This window comes from Lissotriton vulgaris, chromosome 8, assembly GCF_964263255.1.
Source record: "Lissotriton vulgaris chromosome 8, aLisVul1.2, whole genome shotgun sequence".
NCBI classification, from domain to species: domain Eukaryota; kingdom Metazoa; phylum Chordata; class Amphibia; order Caudata; family Salamandridae; genus Lissotriton; species Lissotriton vulgaris.
The window spans coordinates 452,693,635-452,714,016 of record NC_141696.1 but is presented as its reverse complement, the minus strand read 5'-3'; the positions used below and the strand labels follow the sequence as shown (position 1 = coordinate 452,714,016).

General features: G+C 44.2%; 1 protein-coding gene across 1 annotated transcript in view; it reads left to right on the top strand.

Annotated features, from left to right (window-relative positions):
- Nucleotides 1–908: 908 nt before the first annotated feature.
- LOC147697170 (lysozyme g-like) overlaps nucleotides 909–20,382 on the top strand; it is a 241,751-nt gene continuing 222,277 nt past the window's right edge. Inside the window, exons 1-2 of the mRNA XM_086933306.1 lie at nucleotides 909–1,098; nucleotides 1,228–1,366. Of these exons, the coding sequence (XP_086789432.1) occupies nucleotides 922–1,098; nucleotides 1,228–1,366 (316 nt within the window). The 5' untranslated portion in view covers nucleotides 909–921. The remainder of the gene's footprint in view (nucleotides 1,099–1,227; nucleotides 1,367–20,382) is intronic.

Here is a 20,382-nt window from a genome sequence, read left to right as displayed (position 1 = left end):
AAACAGCAGGCACACCTTTCCAAAAGTTTATTCGTAGAAAATGGGTGTGTACTGTTAAATTAAAAAGGCTGGTAGCTATTCATGCACACCATTACCTATTGCCGACATGTTTCACTGCCGTGAGGATTTACGCAGATTCATCAGGGCCGCACAATTTGCTGCCACACCACTAAGTTAAATATGTCTATAAGTGATAAGCCAATTTAATCATGTTTAAGGGTGGAGCACCAGTACTCTGCTCCTGTTTAGCAGGTGTACAGTGCACAGAGTTCAATAACAAGGAAACATAAGTTCTAGAAAAAAGCAAAAAATGTGCGGTGAGCATGCAGAAAAGGCAGATTTACTATATTTGCACATCACCCATGCTACATTGTGAATGAGTTGTCATGTTTTTAAGGGCCAGATGTACATTGCTTTCTTAGATCACAAATGGCCCAATTCACAGAATCGGGCCATTTGCGTCCAAAAAAAAGCATTTTTCGACATACAAACCTCTATTTTGTAACCTATTACCTAATTGCAAAATGGGTTTGCAATTCGGTATTAATAAGGGGCGCTACCTAATAGTGACAGTGGTATGTGTGAAGGTTTTTCTACCCAAATGCAGTCCCAAAACATTTGCATTTTACCTCCTAATTCAAGTAGGTGGTAACCCATGCACAAACAGGAAAGATCTCCAAGGGACCCCCTTCCCTTTGTGAATGTTTCTAAAACGTGTTTTAAGGGCAGGCAGCCCTACAGTTGTACTATGTTGTTATGCTGTTAGCAAATGGTGTTGCAGCATCTATAGAAGGGTATTGACAGTTTCTGTTTTGATGCTTTGCCTGTGCCTCTGGATAATGTCAATGATCAAACAACAGTGGTACCAATAATCTTTACTACTTTACCATTTTCAATACAGGGGTCAATGCATCCCACCAGATGGCAGAGGCTGACTTCAATAACTTAGCCAAATACAAAACAGTGATTTTGGAAGTTGGCAGCAAATTTTGCATTGAACCAGCCTTGATTGCTGGAATAATTTCTCGTGGAGGCTGTGCCGGTTTTGACCTTCCAAATGCATGGTGTGCGCATGGAAGCGCCTTTGGTTTGATGCAGGTAAGCACCATACTCAACACAGCAGTGGCATGGCGTTCCATATATAATCCTCTTCGAACATTGTGTCTCCAAATGTGTGTCTAAACTGGTCATATGGAAACATAATACCAATGTTGCTTTGAATTTTAGATTGACAAAAGCTGGTACGGAGTCAGAGGTACTTGGAACAGTAAAGAACACATAAACCAGGGCACAGCGATTATATACGAAATGATCAAAAGACTCAAGAAAAAGTTTCCGAGTTGGTCTGAGATTCAGCTCTTGAAAGGTCTGTATCAGCACACAAGCGGCTATTTCCTACTGCTCGTCTTCAGTCTCACTCCCGATCCTTAAACCCCCTCAGGCCTCTAGGGATGACGATTTTCGCAAGAATTGGGTTTCCTAAGGCGGAGGTCTGCACTTACTTCTGTAAGGAACCTAAGTGGGTTGTGACATCAGTGATTTATGGGCAGTGCACTAGAAGGAACTATTACAGGGTGGATGGGATTTGCAGCGGTACAGATCGTTGTTGAAAACTCAAGTACAAACTGCCTTCCAGCAGAAGAACCTTTAGTCCCGGACTGAGGCTTGACTTAATAAATCAAAAAATACATCAATTACAGTGAAGCAATTAGACCCCAAAATGATAACATAGGGTAGTAGATTTGCAAACCATGAAGGTTTAGTAGCATATTTACAAAGATAAAAAACTCAAATCATTAATGGGTAGATGCATCAACGTTGTCATTTGCGATTCCTTATTTGCGAAAAATAAGGAATCGCAAATAAGGAATCGCAAATGGCAATGCATCATTTATTTCGCAATTTTATTGAGATTCAGTAAAAATTGCAATTTTTACCGAATCGCAATAAAATTGCGAGTTTCAAATAGCGAATTCGCAATTCCCATTCATTCCTATGGGCTGAAATGCCCATAGGAATGAATGGGAATTGCGAATTCGTAATTTGAAAATCGGAATTCAACAAAGCATTTCAAGGGTGGAGAGGGGGGTCCAAAGGACCCCCCCTGCACCCATGAAATGCACTTTTACATGTAAGTTACATACACACATGTCCTAAGGACATGTGTGTCTGTAACTTAACAGTTTAAAAAATGCATTTTTGTGCTTTTTTAAACAATTGTGCAAATTACCACGAGGTTCAAACTCGTGGTAATTTGCACTTGCAATTTTAAAATTCGCTAATTTTTTTACAATGATGCATTCCATTTAAGGAATCGCACAATTGCGATTCCTTAAATGCAATCGCATTTAAGAAATTCGCAAAATTTGTGAATTTTAACAAAAAGTAATGATGCATATCAAAAAGCATTTTTGGAGTCGCAAACGGCCGATTTTAAGGAATCGCACCGTTTGCGACTCCAAAAATGCTTGATGCATCTGGGCATTAATGTTGTCACAAATCAGTAGTGAGTACATGAATATATAAAACAGTATTATTCAAATAATAATAGCAAATACACAGACAAAATGCTCAAGGTTTTTGTGAGAAATTGAGTTGTTGGTTGACTCAGATGTGGGCCCAGGTCAGGCAACGGCCACAATATGTGGCAGGGTGAACCACAAAAAGTCACTAGATTAATTTGTGCTTAACCATGGGCAGCTTGGCCCAAAAAGCAGTCAGGTTTACCTTAGAGGCAATGTGTAAAGTTTTTTTACAGTACACCAACAGTAATCAAGTAAAAACTCAACTCGAGAAAAATGCCACTCCAATTTAGAAAATAGGAGTACATGTTAATAAATCATTTGACACCAAAACAACAAAAATAAAATCAGTAGAACCGGTGTTACGATTTTTAATTTTTTTTTAGTAAAAACTAGTGCCTTAAAGACCAAAGCTCTAACTGCAAACACCTAGTCATGCAAGACCAATTCCCAGTCAAAAAATATGGCCAACCACGATGGAGCGCAGGTTGGATACAAAAAGTGGATTGGGCCCGGTCAACGCTTACCTTCGGACTTGATGTTCTGGGAAGGCAAAGATCAGCGGGTCAGGGCTGCAGGCGATGTCCGAGGAAGGAGCGCCATCATCAGGGAGCCGCTAGATGAAGTAGTGGTGAAGATTTCTAGATTTCTACGTTCGGACGTAGTCACTTTTATAGAAGTCAGAAATCTCCAGTGGGATTAGGTAGGAGGCTGTGGCAGAAGATAGTTCTGGAGAGCCTGTGTCCCTTTTAGAAAAGGACAGCTGAACAGGATTTGATACTGTGGAGAATAATGTAACAAACTACTACAAAATCAGGTCGATCGGAGATGCCACTCAGGTGGATCAACAAGCAGGCTTGTTCCGGTCTTCCCTCAGTTCTCAGAGCAGTTTTTAGCCCTAAATCTGCCAAGCTTTGGAGCACTTCTAGCACCAAGGGTTCAGGACTGAGTGGGCACCATTTAGAGGGGTTAGGATTTGCTCAGGCTGGGTCCAGGTTCAAGATTATGGAAGCCTGTTATATGCCTGTAGCTGTGAAGAGGAGGCCAGCAAACAAGCCTTTGGAGTCACTCTGGTAATCTTGGTTCAAGTGATAAAGCAGGGCTCAAGCAGCAATGCAGGCCTCTGAGGGTTCAAGGCAGGATCCAGGCAGCAAAGTAGTCTTTCCACGTACAGCAAAGAAGTCTTGTGGAGTACACAGAAAGCCACCACAGCAGGCATTCCTCTGAGAGTTCTTCCACATATCCTAAAGGTGAACTGAAGAGTGGTTTGTTTTTGTTGATTTGAATGCTTATTGTGTAGTTAATTAAAACCATAACAATTTACACATAGATGAAAATAGTACAATAAAATGTCTTTGTGCTTTTAAGATAAGATTTCACATTTTAGAGTATTCACCCTTGGTAGATACTATCAATAGTATTCGTGTACATCCAATTAAGTTCCTAACCTGTCCAATAAAATTTCTTAATAATGCAGAAAATTTTCAATCAATCAATCAATGGATTCGGGAAGCACACTACTCACCGTGAGGGTCTCAAGGCCCTGGGGTGGGGCATGCAGCTCAGAGTAACCCGGAGAGCCAGGTCTTGAGGCGCTTCCAAAAAGGTGTGCAGAGTAGGGGACCGTCTGATGTTGATCAGGTGCTCGTTCCAGGTCTTTGCTGTGATGTAGGAGAAGGCTCTTGCTCTCACACTGGCTCTGCAGATGCATAGGGTTTTGATGAGGCCGGTGGAGCGGTGGGGACATCGAAGGAGTCTCTTTCGTTGAGGTATTGTGGTCTAGTGTTGTGGAGGGATTTGTAGGCGTGAGTGAGTTGCTTAAAGGTTACTCTTTTCTCAACGGGTAGCCAGTGGAGGTCTCACAGGTGCTGTGTGATGTGTTCATGTCATGGGATGCCAAGGACAAGTCCGGCCGCAGTGTTCTGGATGGTCTGGAGGTTTGCAGAGCAGGGATATGCTCACATTCTACAATAGAGACCTCATGATAGATAGTCTTCCTGTGCAGCCAGTTCTGATCTTAGGTAATGAAATATACCATCTTAAACAGAGGTCAAATAAAACTTCAGTCATAGCTCATGATAATCTAAAACATTTTATATACAATGAATTTAGTTTCTAAATACAACAACTTGCTTTTTACTTTATAAAATAATTCATAATAAAATAGAATACTATAACAATTGGATGGATTAAATGAACATTTATTCTGCTGTAAAGCATAAGACCTCTGGCTTACTTTGTCAATACAGTATTTAATTACATATTGATTTTATGTTTTTTCGAACATTAAAACCATAATATGCCACAACTTCGTTATAAAAGGATATGGTCAATGCTCCAATTGAATTTCGGCTTTCAAAGCCAGGTCGTGAAGGTTCAGAAATGTTGTCAGCTTGCAGTTCATTTGAGGATCTGACTGATATAGCCCTTGCAATATAGCAGCTCTGCATGTCCTCACTCTTCTGATAATAAGTGCTTTTCTTAATAAAGTGACTCATGCTTTATGAAGTTTGGGGCATATGCAGATTAAATGAATAAGGCCCTCTTTCTTACTGTACCAAAGTTAACATATTATAGTCCCTTTATGTACCCAGCTTTACTGGTTCACAATCTACATCAATTTTCCAAAGCATAGTGTAGTGTAGTTCCTATATTCCAAATAGGCTCAACGCATTGGAATAATATATACTGTAGTTTAGACGTAGGACTGAGGTTGACTAGGTCTCTACCGAATATATTAAACTCAATAGTGAGTGCCAGCTAGCTCAGAGGTCACTAGAAACTTTCTTGAATTCACAAGAAGGGATTAGTTTCTGACAACCGCATAAACATGACAACTTTGTTTCCGAAGAATAAGAAATCAAACCTCTAGAGTCGCAGAAACAATAGATAACTATTTTACTCAGTCAATCATTTATGCTTCATTTCACCAGAGGTGCTGAGAAATAGAGAGACAGGCATTTTTAATAAAAGGTATTTATTGAACAGTCTTATTTCTCAAGCATTTGAAATGAACCGCTACAATCGGAATACTGGTTATAAAGTACAAGGCATATAATACGAACAGTATTATAAAGCAGTACTGTAAAAGCATGATATGGTTTCTAAGTCATGAAGTGCATAAAATGTATAAAATACATACAGTGATAAAATGAGGATTTAAAGTACTCAACTGGTGCGTCTAAAATACACCTACCCCGGTGTAACTAACCTAAGTCTAGTACGAGGGAAGAAGTAAGTGAGGAGTAGCCTAAGTTTAGTAGTTCTCTGCCAGGAATCAATTCCAAGAGTTCTCTAAGAGGTCTAATCAGCTCCATACCTTGGTTTTAGAATGAAGGAGGTCTTGTATCTCTCTCTCAGGACTTGATTTCCCAGATACCCGCAAGGGTAAGCCGGAAACACTGGAGCTGGATTTCTCAGTAAGAGAAAACACAGCGTCTCTCTCAGTGCGTCAGTTGGAGGGTCAGCTTCCTTCGAAACTTGCTGCTGCAGGGCGTCGGGCAAGTAGATAGTCGTTATGCTACAAACCACTGTGTGTTTGTCTGGGCAAACCTAGGCATATTTTTACTTTGAAGGTGCCGAGTTTGACGCATGCTTGGACTTAATAACATCACTCAAAGGCTAAATTCTTGGAAAACGCCAGGAGTTCTCGGAGAACTTAATATTCAAGCAGGGGAAAGTCCCTAGCTGCTGAAGGCAGGTTTTTCCAAGAAATTGTTGTGTATTCTCGGAACTTAGAGGAAGTAGCCATGCCGTATTTGGGCTGCATGGCTTGGACTAAATATTGTAGTGATTTCTATGCCTATATAAGGATATGATAAAATATACCTATAAAACAGCATGAATTGGGGAAATTACACTAGGGTCCTAGATTCATTTACAACAATAGGGGCATCAGCTGTTTGTTTAAATGTACCAAAAATGTAATACTTTATTAAGGTGTGATGCAAGGGTCTTATCATTTTTAATCACCATCCAGGCATGTGATTTAAGGCTGAAGATGTTTTTATCGAGTGGCAATGAATGGAATATTGCTGTTTTGTTCATGACTTGTCTAAAATTTGAAAAGGGGAGAATATTGTTCCATAGCTCGGCCATGCAGGTAGATGTTAACGATTTCTGGAGATATTGATTATATGCTCATTTTTTATTGTTTTCAAGTTCTGTCCATAGGGCCTCATTGAGAAGGGAGCATGCTGTATTCTGTTTCAATCGATACCAGAGCTTTATTGTGTTATACATTTTCCCTAGTGTTTCATTTATAAGACCAAATTTATGTCGCACCTGGGCTGGTGATGCTGGCTGGTGGCTCTGGAAGACATTTTTATAGGTGTAAACTAACAGTTTATTTAGAAGTAAAAATTCTTTACCGCGTAAAGCAATGGTGGCGTACGTTATTGTTGGCAGCATCTTTGCCATTATCAAGGCAAGCAGTGCTTTGAAGGATGGCCCCTTCACTTGTTCTATCAGTGTCCTAAAGGTGAAAGCTAATGCACTAGTTCTCTGTGACATATACTGTTTCTGCTCTTGATGGTTTCATCTAATATCCATATAAAACCTCAAGTATTTATAACTGGTTACTTCCTCTAACCAGATGTTCTGCTTGGTGCTTGGACGATTGCTGATGACCATTGTTTTACTTGTTAATTGGTTAATTTCTAAGCATGGGTGGAATATCCGTTCTGCTCGCGGATTTGGCGGATTTTCGGTAAATTCGCAATCCGCGAGATTTGCGGATTTCCCTCAAAATCCGCAAGCGGAACGGATTGGGTCAAAAGTTCAAGCTGACTTTTGTAACTCTTTTAGAATAGCGCCGGCAAGCTGCCAGAGCCATTCAAAATAGTTACAAAAGTCAGCTTCAACAGGAAGCTCTAATAGATAAAGTGAAGCAGGTGCTCGAGTTGAAGCTCAAATTCAGTTACACAATCATTAATCACCCCAAACTTGGGGTGATTAATGATTGTGTAACCTTATTTGACCTTCAACTCGAGCACCTGCTTTACTTTATCTATTAGTGCTTCCTGTTGAAGCTCTTTGTAGCTATTTTAGAATGGCGCTGGCAGCTTGCCGGCGCCATTCTAAGTGGGGCTGAGGGCAGAAGGGCACAAAAGTGGGACAGAGGGCAGAAGGGGACAAAAAATGACTGGGGCAGAGGGCAGTAGGGCACAGAAACGAGTGATACAGAGGGCAGAAGGGCATAAAAAACGAGAGGGTGACCGCGAACACGCAAAAATAAAAACAATTCCACAAATTCGCACGAACTCGCGAATTTTGCGGATCGCGAATTCACAAGTCTGCAAATTCGCGGATCGCGAACTCGCAAAATTCGCCCATGCTTATTAATTTCTAGTTTGGCAGTTGGTATATATTCCATCAATACTGTTAGTGACCTTCGAAGACCATGCTTAGTTAGGCTTATTAGCTCCACGTCATCTGCATATGAACGATGCAATAATGGTTACTTTCCCAATTGTGGTGGATGAGAATTGATCATATCAAGTTGTTGAGTCAGCTCAAACATAAATGGATTAAAAATGTGCTGCACATGCACGCTTCCTTGTTTTAAGCATTATTTGTATTCCGCTTTCTTGATAAACTGGAGCCATCGCCCAACGTTATGAACTGAAAAGTGGTTCTGAGGGCCCTTTTTTATAAAATCAATAAACCAGGAAATTGTCAAATGCCCTACTAACCTGTGAGGGTCTCAAGGCACTGGGTGAGGCGTAACCAGCTTAAGTCAGTCAAAGAGCCAGATCTTGAGGGTCTTCCTGAAGATGTGCAGAGATGGGGCGCATCTGATGTCAATCAGGAGTTTGTTCCATGTCTTGGCTGTGATGTAGGAGAAGGCCCTTCCACCCGTTCGGGCTCTGCGGATGCGCCAGGTTTCAGTGAGGGCGAGGTTGTCGGATCTGAGGTTTCTCTTGTTTACTTGAAAGGAGATTCTTTCGTTGAGGTATTAGGGTCTGGTGTTGTGAAGGCATTTGTAAGTGTGGGTGAGTGTCTTGAAATTTACTCTCTTTGCGTTCTTGTCGAGGGATGCTAAGGACAAGTCTGGTTGCGGTGTTCTGTATGGTCTAAAGTTTGCAGAGCAGAGACTTGTTGATGCCGGAATAGAGGGTGTTTCAGTTGTCCAGTCTGCTGGTTATGGGTGCATGGGAGATGATCTTTCTTGATTCTGGGGGATCCATTTGCAGGTCTTGTGATGGATTTGGAGGGTGTTGAAGCAGGTGGAGGTGATGGCGTTGACCTGTCGGGTCATGGAGAGGGAGAAGTCAAGCTCAATGTCGAGGTACCGGCCATGGTCCGTGGGGGTGGGCGGGTTTCCAAGGGCAGTTGGCCACCAGGTGTAGGGGGAGGGTCCAAGGATGAGGACCTCTGTCTTATCTGAGTTGAGGTGCAGGCAGCTGCTGCTCATCCAGGATGCAACATTCTTCATTCCTCGCTGGAAGCTGAGTCCGATGGTGACGGGCTCCATTGAGGGAGAGGATGAGCTGGGTGTTATCGGCGTAGGAGACTATGTTGAGTCTGTGATGTCTGCTGATGGCAGCGATGGGGATGGTGATGTAAATGTAGGGTTGAATAACTATCTTTGAGGTACTCCGCAGTTGATCTCTGTGGGTTCGGAGAGGAAGGGTGGCAGTTTGATTCTTTGGGTTATGCCTGTGAGAAAGGAGAGGAGCCAATTGAGGGCAGTTCCCTGTATGCCGCATCCTGGAGTATTGAGTGTGCAGTGGAAGACGGAGAGTGAGCAGTGGGAGACTGTGCGGAGAGGTCGAGTAGGATCAGGGGCGTGGTGTGGCCTTGGTCGAGGAAGGTATGGATGTCGTCGTGTGCAGGGAATAGAGCAGACTCACTCTGTGGTTGCTGCAGAATCTGGATTGGGAGGGGTCGAGGATGGAGTTCTCTTCTATGTATTTTTCAGTTGGGCGTTGATGGTCTTTTTGATGACTTTGGCCATGGAGGGGAGGAGGGAGATGAGTCAGTAGTTTTTGAGGTCCGAAGGACCTGCCGTGGGCTTCTGGAGCAGGGGCTTGACTTCAGCACATTTCCAGTCATCGGGAAAGATGCCAGTTTTGAAGGTGGTGTTAATGTTGCATCATAGTTCCAGTGCGATGGCTGGGGCAGCTCTGTGGGTGCTCCTGAGTGGGTGCCTTTAATGGTTGATTGGGTGTCTCCAGTGATAGCTGGGGTCCAGGTGGAGATGGTTGGCTGGCTGGCATTGCTGGAGGAGGGAGTGCTTTCAGAGTCTGGTCTCCGTTCATTGAAGTTGTCATAGAGGGACTTGATTTTCTAATGGAAGTAGGAGCTGAGCTTGTTGCAGAGGTCCTGGGATGGGGTGATGTCCGTGGCCTCGGTGGGGGTTTGGTGAAATCTTGGATGATGCTGAAGACTTTCTTTGAGTTGCTGGAGTTGGCGGTAATCTTGTTCTGGATGAAGGTCCTTTAGGTTGATCTGATGAGCTTGTGGTATTTTGTCATGGCGTTTATGTATGTGGTGCCATCTTTCAAAGTTTTCCTGTTTCACCAATCATTTTCGAGCCGTCTGCAGGTACGTCTGGATTCTAGGAGGTTGGTGGTGAACCAGGTGGCCTTTCTGGGGTGCTGTCTGTCGGGGTTGCGAAGAGTCGCAAGTTTGTCTGCGCAGTTGGTGATCCATCTGTGAAGTTCTTTGGCTGTGAGGTTGGCATCGGTGCAGGTGGAAGGGGCATCGCAGTTGGAGGTGGAGTTGAGGTTCTCCTCAGTGACCTTGCTCCAGTTTCTTTGAAGTGAGTAGAGTGTAGGTTTGGGGCAGTGGGTTTGTCAATGTGGAAGAGTACGCAGTGGATGTCCGTCCAGAGGGGTTGCATGTTGTGGCAGAAGTGGATGTTGTTCCCTTTTGTGAAGATGAGGTCAAGGGTGTGTCCTGCCATGTGGGTGGGGGTGTTGATGAGCTTTTTCTGTCTGAGGTTGGCGAGGTTGTCCAGTAGGGTGGAGGAGTTGGGGTTGTTGAGGTTGTCAAGGTAGAAGTTGAGGTCTCCGATGAGTATGTAGTTAATGGAGGCAATGGCATGGGGTGCATCGAGGTCAGCAATGGTTGTGGTAAATACTGTTTGGGGTCTGGGGGGCCTGCACTTGAGGGTGCTGTGTAGGGTCGCTCTGGGGCTGGTCTGTGATATATATACCTGGCTTTATTGAAATCAGACATCTTATACATATCTTGTAACATTGTTGCATTTACTTATCAAATTTAATGCTGCCATATTGACCAGAATGACATATTTAGCAATTTTTAATTATTTTAAATGTTCATACATCCTTGTTGCTATACATTCTGATTGAATTTTTGCTATACTTGTTCGTATTCATCCAATCCCTTGTCTATCATTTCTTTCCATCCAGGCTATCGAAGGTTCCCATATATTCATGCCTTTTCTCCTAGATCTTACACCATTACATTTATACAGAGGGATTTCCTGGCGGTCTATGAATATTAATCTGTATAACGATTGATATTATTAAGGTGGCTCACTATTCTTCCAGAGAGTAGCAACCAACAAGCCAGCTATCGCCATTGTTCAAAACACAAAGTCCCTCTCCGTTGGATTTAGGTTTGACCGTATAATATCATAGCCTAATAGCATCATGGTTGAAGTGATTTTGATCTCTTTGTTAAGTAACTAAACCCAGAATTTTTCAATACCCTCTTTAAACGGACCCAGCTTTTCACAAGAATAAAACACATGTATACTATCTGCTGGGCCCAACAAACATCTTGGGCATTTATCGGATTGTCTCTTTTCCCATCCGAATAATTTGGCAGGCATATAAGAGAGATTGTATACAGTTTTATATTGTTGAGCTTTAGGATTAGCTGACATAAAGACCCTTGTCCCGATCTCTAAAACCATATCTATATCTACTTCCTCATCCTCAAGCTTATCGCCCACTTTGATTCTGTTTTGGCTATATCAACTGGTTTCTTTTTTTGTAGCTCTTGATAGAAATCCTTGATTTTCTTCTCTGGGTTTCTCATAATTTCTAACAGAGGGAGCTATTCCATTCTAATGTTCCCTTTAGAGAGCCCTTATGTTCGGTGCTGTATTTGCATGTATTTAAAGCATTAGTTCTGATGTATATCAAACCCTGAACTAGTTCTATATAAGCCTTTCTCTCTTCTTTAGAATATAGATCAGCCAAAGATACAATCCCCGCTTGTTCCCATTTCGAGGCCATTCCATCATAAAATGCTAGTGTCAGGAAATCAGAATGCCAAAGTGATGTATATCTATTGTACCTACTAATTTGGCAATTTTTTTTCCAGATATTTAGCGCACTCTCAATACATTTGTATCAAGACTTTTTATGATAGTTTGGGTCACTTTGTCATTGCAATAGTCACCCAGAGCTAGTTGGTACATAGCAGGTATTCTCAGCTGCTCCGTGCCTTCAGTTTGAAAGAAATAGAGAGTTACAAACTGCTGCAGTGGCCCAATAGTATAGCTGTATATCGGGAGCTCCCCAACTGCTCCATTCTTTAGATAGCGCCATATATTTATAGGCCCGCCGTACCTTTTGATATCCCCAAATACATTTGGAGAACATAGCTTGGAATATAGGTATTTTGGTGGTGGGAATTTCCAGCGGTATTACTCTTATTAAGTACAGAATCTTGGGTAATATCTTAATCCTAATTACATTGACTCTGCAAATTATTGTAAGGTGGAAACTGTTCATACGCCTAAGCTCGCTATTCCTGCTGTTATTTTAACCCCTAAATATGTGGCTATAGTGGTTACCCAAGGATCTTCTAGCCGACACTTGGAGGAGCATATAATTTGTGTTTTGGTTTTATTTAAAAGATAACCAGATTTCTCCCCAAATGTTTCTGCCATATTTTCAATCTCTGTGATAGTCCGTCGAGGTTCTGCTATAATTATCGCAATGTGATCTGCATATGCAAACATTTTTGTCTCATGGCCATGTGTTGAAACCGGTTTGATCAATTGTTTATGCAAGATGTGAGTAATAAAGGGATCCAAATAAAATGCAAATAAAATAGGAGAACAAGGAGAGCCTTGATGTGTGCCTCTGGCGATCTTCACCCTTCTAGAATTGTGACCCATAACTTGAATCTGAGCATACGGCTTGTAGTACATAGCCTGGAGGGCTCTTATGATTCCAGAGGGAAATCCTCTGTCCACCAGATTCCCCCATAGATATCGCCAGGCCACCCAATCAAAGGCTTTTTCTGCATCCAAGAGGACCACAGCCAACTCTCTATCCTCAGCCTCTGCAATATACAATATTGAAATGACCCGTCTTTTATGGTCTGTGGTCCCCTTTCCGGGAACAAAGCCATGTTCCCATGGTGATATAACTGTAACAATAGTGTTTTGTAACCGGGTGACCATTATTTTGGAGTAAACTTTCGCATCCACGTTCATAAGTGATATTGCGTGGTACGAGGGTGGCGCTTCTGATGGCTTACCTTCTTAAGGAAGACAACCATATCCATACTCTGCCATGATACGGGTAGAGTCCCTTTATATTTTATACACATGAATAGGTCTTGCATAATGGAGAGTATTTGAAATGATAGCCTTTTATAGAACTCTACCAGAATTTTATTGGACCTGTAGCTTTTCCCAGAGCTAGGAATTCTAGTGCTAACTGCACTTCTTCTATGGGTATTTCTTGTTCTAATTCTAAAGCAGCTTCAGTATCTAGTCTTGGTAACATAAATCGCTCATCTCCTGTTTCCCCCGTTCCACCGAGAATTCCTATGGTTGAAACAGCCTGTTATAAAATTCTTCAAATACCTCATTAATTTTCTGTGGGCCGGATACTAAATGGTTATTACTATCCCTGATGTTTAAGATATTGCTCCTGGTGACTTTCTGTCTTGTTCTTGAAGCAAGAAGCCTCCCTGTCGCCTCCCCATACTTATATTGTTTCCCCGTAAGCTTAGAACATCTGAGCCACTGCAGTCTGAAATTGTGCATTTATTTCCGATTTGGCAATAGCTAATTTAATTATTTGTTTGCCCAATAAGCTCTCAGAGTCGCCTTTATTTATTATTTGAACATGCTCTGCCTCAAGTTCTGATAATTTACTAATTAATAAATCAGATTGTGCTTTACATTGTTTCTGGGTATGAGCTACAAACCCAATTATATCACCTTTCAAGGCAGCCTTAAAAGTATCCCTTACCACCTCATGGGAGAAACTGTATCTATCGCAATCGAAAAATTCTTGAACCCATTGCTTGATATATGTGCAGAATTCCTCACCCATCAATAGATTTTTAACAAAAAACCATGAAGTCCTTTGCATCACAACCATTGCCCCCGTTATCTCCAATGTCAGAGGATTATGATCAGAATATGATTGAGTCAGTTTTATAATATCTAAATTACCTATCAATAAATGTGAAGCTAAAAAGTAATCTAGTCATGCCAATTTCCTATGTGGATAGGAGAAATATGTAAATCAGGAGTCTCTTCGCTGTTTTTCTGCCCATACATCGCACAAGCCATGCCCTAATTGTCCGAAAAACCTTTTGGCTTCCTTCCAACATATTTCTGATTTTGGGTATTGTTCAGATCCATATGTATATTAAAATCACCACACACTATCAATCGTTGGGACCAATTAGCTAGTTCTATTTCCAGTTCGTCCCAGAAGCCTGCATCATCCAAATGCGCCGACGACCTCGCGCCACTGAATAACCCCCCCAGCAGACCAAGAAGCAAGAAAGCCTCCTGGTTCACCGACGAACTTTAGGACTCCAAGAAGAAATGCCGCACCCTCGAGAAAGCCTGGCTCATCGACCAGACTGCAGACAACATGACTGCCCTCAAACAAGCCACCTGCAAGCACCACCAGCTCATCCGCACCACCAAGAAGAAATCACTGAAGGAACGACTGGACAACAACGCCCACGACAGCAAGGAACTCGTCAGCATCGTCAAGGAGTTCTCCAACCCCAGCACCGGCAACAACGACATCACTCCTTCACAAGATCTCTGCGACCCTCTCGCCTCGTTCTTCCACCGCAAGATCGCCGACATCCACAAAAGCTTCGGCGCACCACCCACGCACCCAACCGTCGAAACAACGCCCCCGACCGCCACCCTCCGCACCTGGACCACGGTGACCAGCGAAGACACAGCCCGCACGATGAACACCATCCACTCCGGATCTCCAACCGACCCCTGCCCCCACCACGTCTTCAACAAAGCCGACTCCACCATCGCACCCCAACTCCGGAAAATCATCAACACCTCCTTCAATACCGCCACCTTCCCCGAGAGCTGGAAGCATGCCGAGCTCAGCGCCCTACTGAAGAAACCAACAGTGGACCCCACCGACCTCAAGAACTTCCGCCCCATCTCGCTCCTCCCTTTTCCTGCCAAAGTCATTGAGAAGACCGTCAACAGACAGCTTGCCGCCTTCCTCGAGACGAACGGATCCCTCGACCCCTCGCAGTCCGGCTTCCGAGCCAACCACAGCACCGAGACCACCCTCATCGCAGCCACCGACGACATCAGAACCCTGCTCGACAACGGGGAAACAGTGCCCCTCATCCTCCTGGACCTCTCTGCAGCGTCCGCCACCGACAGAACTAGCCTGCACGAATGGATGAAAGACGTCGCCGAGTGGATGAAGAACAGCCCCTGAAACTGAACTCAGACAAGACGGAAGTCCTCATCCTGGGACCATCGCCCTCCGCCTGGGATGACTCCTGGTGGCCCCCCGCCCTGGGCACCACTCCCAAGCCAACAGACCACGCACGCAACCTGGGCTTCATCCTGGACTCCTCCCTCTCGATGACCAGACAAGTCAACGCCGTCTCCTCATCATGCTTCAATACCCTACCCATGCTCCGCAAGATCTTCCATTGGATCCCGACCGAAACCAGGAAGACGGTCACCCAGGTACTCGTCACCAGCCGACTGGACTACGGAAACACCCTCTACGCCGGAACCACAGCCAAGCTACAGAAAAGACTCCAGCGCATCCAGAACGCCTCCGCCCAACTCATCCTGGCCCCCTCCGACACAACCACATCTCAGGCCACCTGAGGGACCTACACTGGCTCCCGGTCAGCAAGAGGATCACGTTCAGGCTCCTCACCCACGCACCAAGTCTCTCCATGACCTAGGCCCCAAGTACCTCAACAACCACCTCACCTTCTACACACCCACCCGCCAGCTACTTTCTGCAGGCCTCGCCCTCGCCGCAGTACCACGCATCTGAAGAGCCACCGCCGGAGGAAGATCCTTCTCCTACCTGGCGGCCAAGACATGGAACTCCCTCCCCATCCACCTTTGGCTGACTCAGGACCATCTCGCCTTCAGGAGACAACTCAAGACCTGGCTGTTCGAGCAGTAGCAGCACCCCCCCCACCAGCACCTTGAGACCCTCACGGGTGAGTAGTGCACAATACAAATGCTATGATTGATTGATTGATTGATTGAATTAGAGCCATAGATTTTCACGACTGTCAGCCCTGTAGATAGTTCTACTATTGCCCAGCACCCCCATTTATCTGCTGCTTATCGCACTACCAGCCCATTCCATTGTCTGGTATATATAGCAACCCCTCTGATCATGGGGATTTGAAAAGAGTATCCCACCAAGCAATAGCCTCTAATCTCTAAGAGATCTTTATTATTCCATGGAATGTGTGCTTCTTGTAAACATATTAGATCCGGGTTCAGTGTTCTAAGTATCTCATATACCCTTTCTCTTTTTTTCCTATCATTTAAGCCACCAACATTAGATGAACAAAGCCTGAATTCATTCATATGTTGCAATATTTTCCCTCTTATCTGGTTGTTGCTGAGCTAATACCATGTAATTGTTGTTTCGATTGAAAGCAGATGTTTCTGATTTCCCTTTTTCCTGCTTATCCCTCTCTTTAACCCCCTTCAGCTTGGCCACCCCAGATCTTCCACCTCCCCAAACATCCAACCAGACCTCCTTCTACCACCATACCCAGGGCTACCTCCCCATCCAACACTGTGCCCACCAACCACCCAGCCACCCCCCCACCCATTACCCCCTACCCAGGCAAAAAGGCAAATATCCCTTGTGATGGAGAGAGACTTGTGCATCTGTGACCCCCCCTTCTTCTTGTTACAGTAGTGTTAACCGGATATATATTTTTAGTTCTTGTTTTAAACTAACCGTGTATCTATCTATATAGTATCCTACACATTGGTTTCTAATGACCCATTTCCTGGTTGCCCATATGGAATCTTGGTATTATTTTGCTTGCACTTCTGATATAAAAAATTGTGTCTGACCATTGTTAGTTATTTTTAATGTAGCTAGGTTTAGCAAAAATGCCTGCGCCCCCTTATTCTGGAAAGGAGTTATGAGTTGGCGTAGCTGCCATCTATTTTCTACAGTGTGGTAGCAGTAGTCGGGTCTTACAAAAAACAGAACCCCCTTTCCCTGCCACTTCCTAGGGACTAGATCATATAGGGCTTGGCATGCTAGAAAATTGCTTAAACAAATCAAAATAGCCCTTGGCCTGATCTCAGTTTGCCCTTTTTTAGCTATCGGCTGTCTAAACGGAAACCTGTGAGCTCTTTGGATCTCAGTAGACCAGTTCCACATTGTTATGTCCAGAAAGGCTTCAGAAAAAAAAAAGATTAATCAAAGATTTCCGAACATCTGGACCCTTGACACCTTCTGGAATACATAATACTGTAAGGGTATTGCAGTGTAATCGGTTCTCTAAATCAACTAGTTTCATTTGAGTGTCATTTCTATGGGAAGTCATAGCTTTCAAAGTGTTTTTTGTACTGCCATTTCATCCTCTAGAGTCGCTATTCTGCCCTCTGCCTCATTCATTCTGTCAGTAAATTAATTACAGGTTTTTGCTATTCTCCTGACAGTGTTTTGTAGTTTTTGGCAGGCTGTGTGTGTCTTAAGATTCTCTGTGTGGGTTTCAAGACTATGGTCTAATGTAGATGGATAGATTGCAGCCAAAGATATTTCTTCTGTCTGACTGCCCGTTGCACCCATATTGCCCAGAAAGGGATCCTCAATTTATGTGCTCAGAGCTGGGTTCTGAAGACAGGGAGATATCCCACATCAAGCTTTTATTTTCTCCTTGTATGTCAGTTCTTTGCGCACCATAGTAGTATCCAAACTTGTTTCATCCACATTTGAGGTTTTCGATTCATTCTACAAAATGGTTGCTGACCCCTCCAATGATTCAGATCTTGGTCCCATCTAGCTATTCATGTCCAACTTGCTCCTTCTCTGATGAATCCGAGGGTTATGAGAGTGAATAAAAATTCTCACCTGAGTCCCCCTATCTGCTAATCTCTCTACTGGTCTTTACTCCACTTCCCTCTTTCAGATCGTGCTCCGTAGAGAAATCCAGTGTAGATGTGATTATGTCCATGTTTGGCTCACCATGACTTGCCGCTGATGTATTCTGTGTGGCTCAGGGGTAGTTTGGCTAAGAATCAGAGGGGGGACTTTGTTGGGATGTGTCTTACCTTGCCACTTATACACTGCAACCCCCAGGTTTTCACACAATGAGATGTTTGGTGGTGTATAGGTATTATCAGAAAAACCGACCTCAGCCCCGGCATTAGCCATTTTTTCTTGGGCCCCTATATCATTATCCTTTTTCGATTTTGTGAACATTTGTGGGACTTTTTTTCTTGAGTCTGCCCTATGTTTACTAAGCATGGGCGTAAAATCCGTTCCGCTCGTGGAATTTGTGGATTTTCGGCAAATTCTCGCGAATTTTTGGCGAATTCTCGCGAATTTCCCGAAAATTCGCAAATTGGCACGCAGCGGATTTTTTTGCTTGGTGATACAATATTGCTGTGCACAGCGTTCACTTACCGTCATTCAGCGTTTGCAGAGTTGTTTTTCTCCATGTTTTGCGTGTGCTGCGCCATTTTGGATCTTGCTGCGGGATCCGGTGGGAGTTTGTCGACCGCGATTACGTCATCGCGGCTTGCCACCTTGCACAGCAAGAGTTTGTCAACGCGAGTACGTCATAAAGGCCCGTGATCACGCCTCGCGGGAGTAAACAATTGCGAACACGTAGATGCGGCGGGCAGCAACAATCTCGCACTCGCGAAATTGCAAAATTTGCAATTCTGCACAAGAAATCCACCAGCAAGCAGCATAAACCTTCTGAAAATGATTATTTTTATCAGAATAACTTCTCAGGTTGACATTTGCCTGCACTTTTTTTTTGCAAAGAGTCCATTTTGGGGGGTGTGGGAGGAAGGAAGTGCCCCACAGTCTCCAACTTCCTCTTCCAGTCCAGCAGGCTCCTCACAGTGCTTTGTTCATGTCCTGGTCACTTTGATTTGGATCTTGACCTGGAAGGATTACTTTTTGTGGATGCTGCTGGATATTTGGATTTGAGGCCTTTTTGACTTTCTTTGGATCACTTTTGGATTAGAAATTTCACATGTAAGTTTGTTTGGGGCATTACAGTTGCTGCAACTACAATTTTGGAACTTTTTCAGAACATTAGATAAAATATATTGTGGGTAGCCAAAGTATCCAGTAAGACCAGGGTTAGTTATGGGTACATGATACAACTGTTTTGTTGAATTTCAACATGATTGAGGCCATTTTGAGGACTGGTACAGGCAGGGCCTGGTCATGTGGTGGGGTGTAGGGGCCATTTTGAAGCCAGGCAGTGTGATTTGTTGTGCCATAGGCCTGCACCCAGTTTGCCATGCTTTCATCCATTATGCCCAGGGGTACTTAGTGGTGCATGGGCCCAGTCTTTCTGTGGGGTCTCTTTATTGTAAACATCATGGAGGGCATGGATGGCATTGGATTGTGGTGATTTTTGTGTGTTTTTCGATTTTTTGGGGTGTTGATGGGGCTTGTCCATGTGGGTGGGGGCCATTTTGAGGACTGGTACAGGCAGGGCCTGGCCATGTGGTGGGGGTCTAGGGGCCATTTTGAAGCCAGGCAGTGTGCTTTGTTGTGTAATAGGCCTGCACCCAGTTTGCCATGCTTTCATCCATTATGCCCAGGGGTACTCAGTGGGGCATGGGCCTAGTCTTTCTGTGGGGTCTCTTCAATGTAAACATCATGGAGGGCATGGATGGCATTGGATTGTGGTGATTTTTTTGTGTTTTTTGATTTTTTGGGGTGTCGATGGGGCTTGTCCATGTGGGTGGGGGCCATTTTGAGGACTGGTACAGGCACGGCCTGGCCATGTGGTGGGGGTCTAGGGACCATTTTGAAGCCAGGCATTGTGCTTTGTTGTGCCATAGGCCTGCACCCAGTCTGCCATGCTTTCATCCATTATGCCCAGCGGTACTCAGTGGTGCATGGGCCTAGTCTTTCTTTGGGGTGTCTTAAATTTGAACATGATTGAGGGCATAGATGGCATTGGATTGTGGTGATTTTTGTGTGTTTTTCGATTTTTGGGGGTGGTGATGGGGCCTGTCCATGTGGGTGGGGGCCATTTTGAGGACTGGTACAGGCAGGGCCTGGCCATGTGGTGGGGGTCTAGGGGACATTTTTAAGCCAGGCAGTGTGCTTTGTTGTGCCATAGGCCTGCACCCAGTCTGCAATGCTTTCATCCATTATGCCCAGGGGTAGTCAGTGGTGCACGGGCCTAGTCTTTCTGTGGGGTGTCATGAATTTGAACATGATTGAGGGCATGGATGGCATTGGATTAGGTGATGTTTGTGTGTTTTCTGATTTTTTGGGGTGTTGATGGGGCCTGTCCATGTGGGTGGGGGCCATTTTGAGGACTGGTACAGGCAGGGCCTGGCCATGTGGTGGGGGTCTAGGGGCCATTTTGAAGCCAGGCAGTGTGCTTTGTTGTGCCATAGGCCTGCACCCAGTCTGCTATGCTTGCATCCATTATG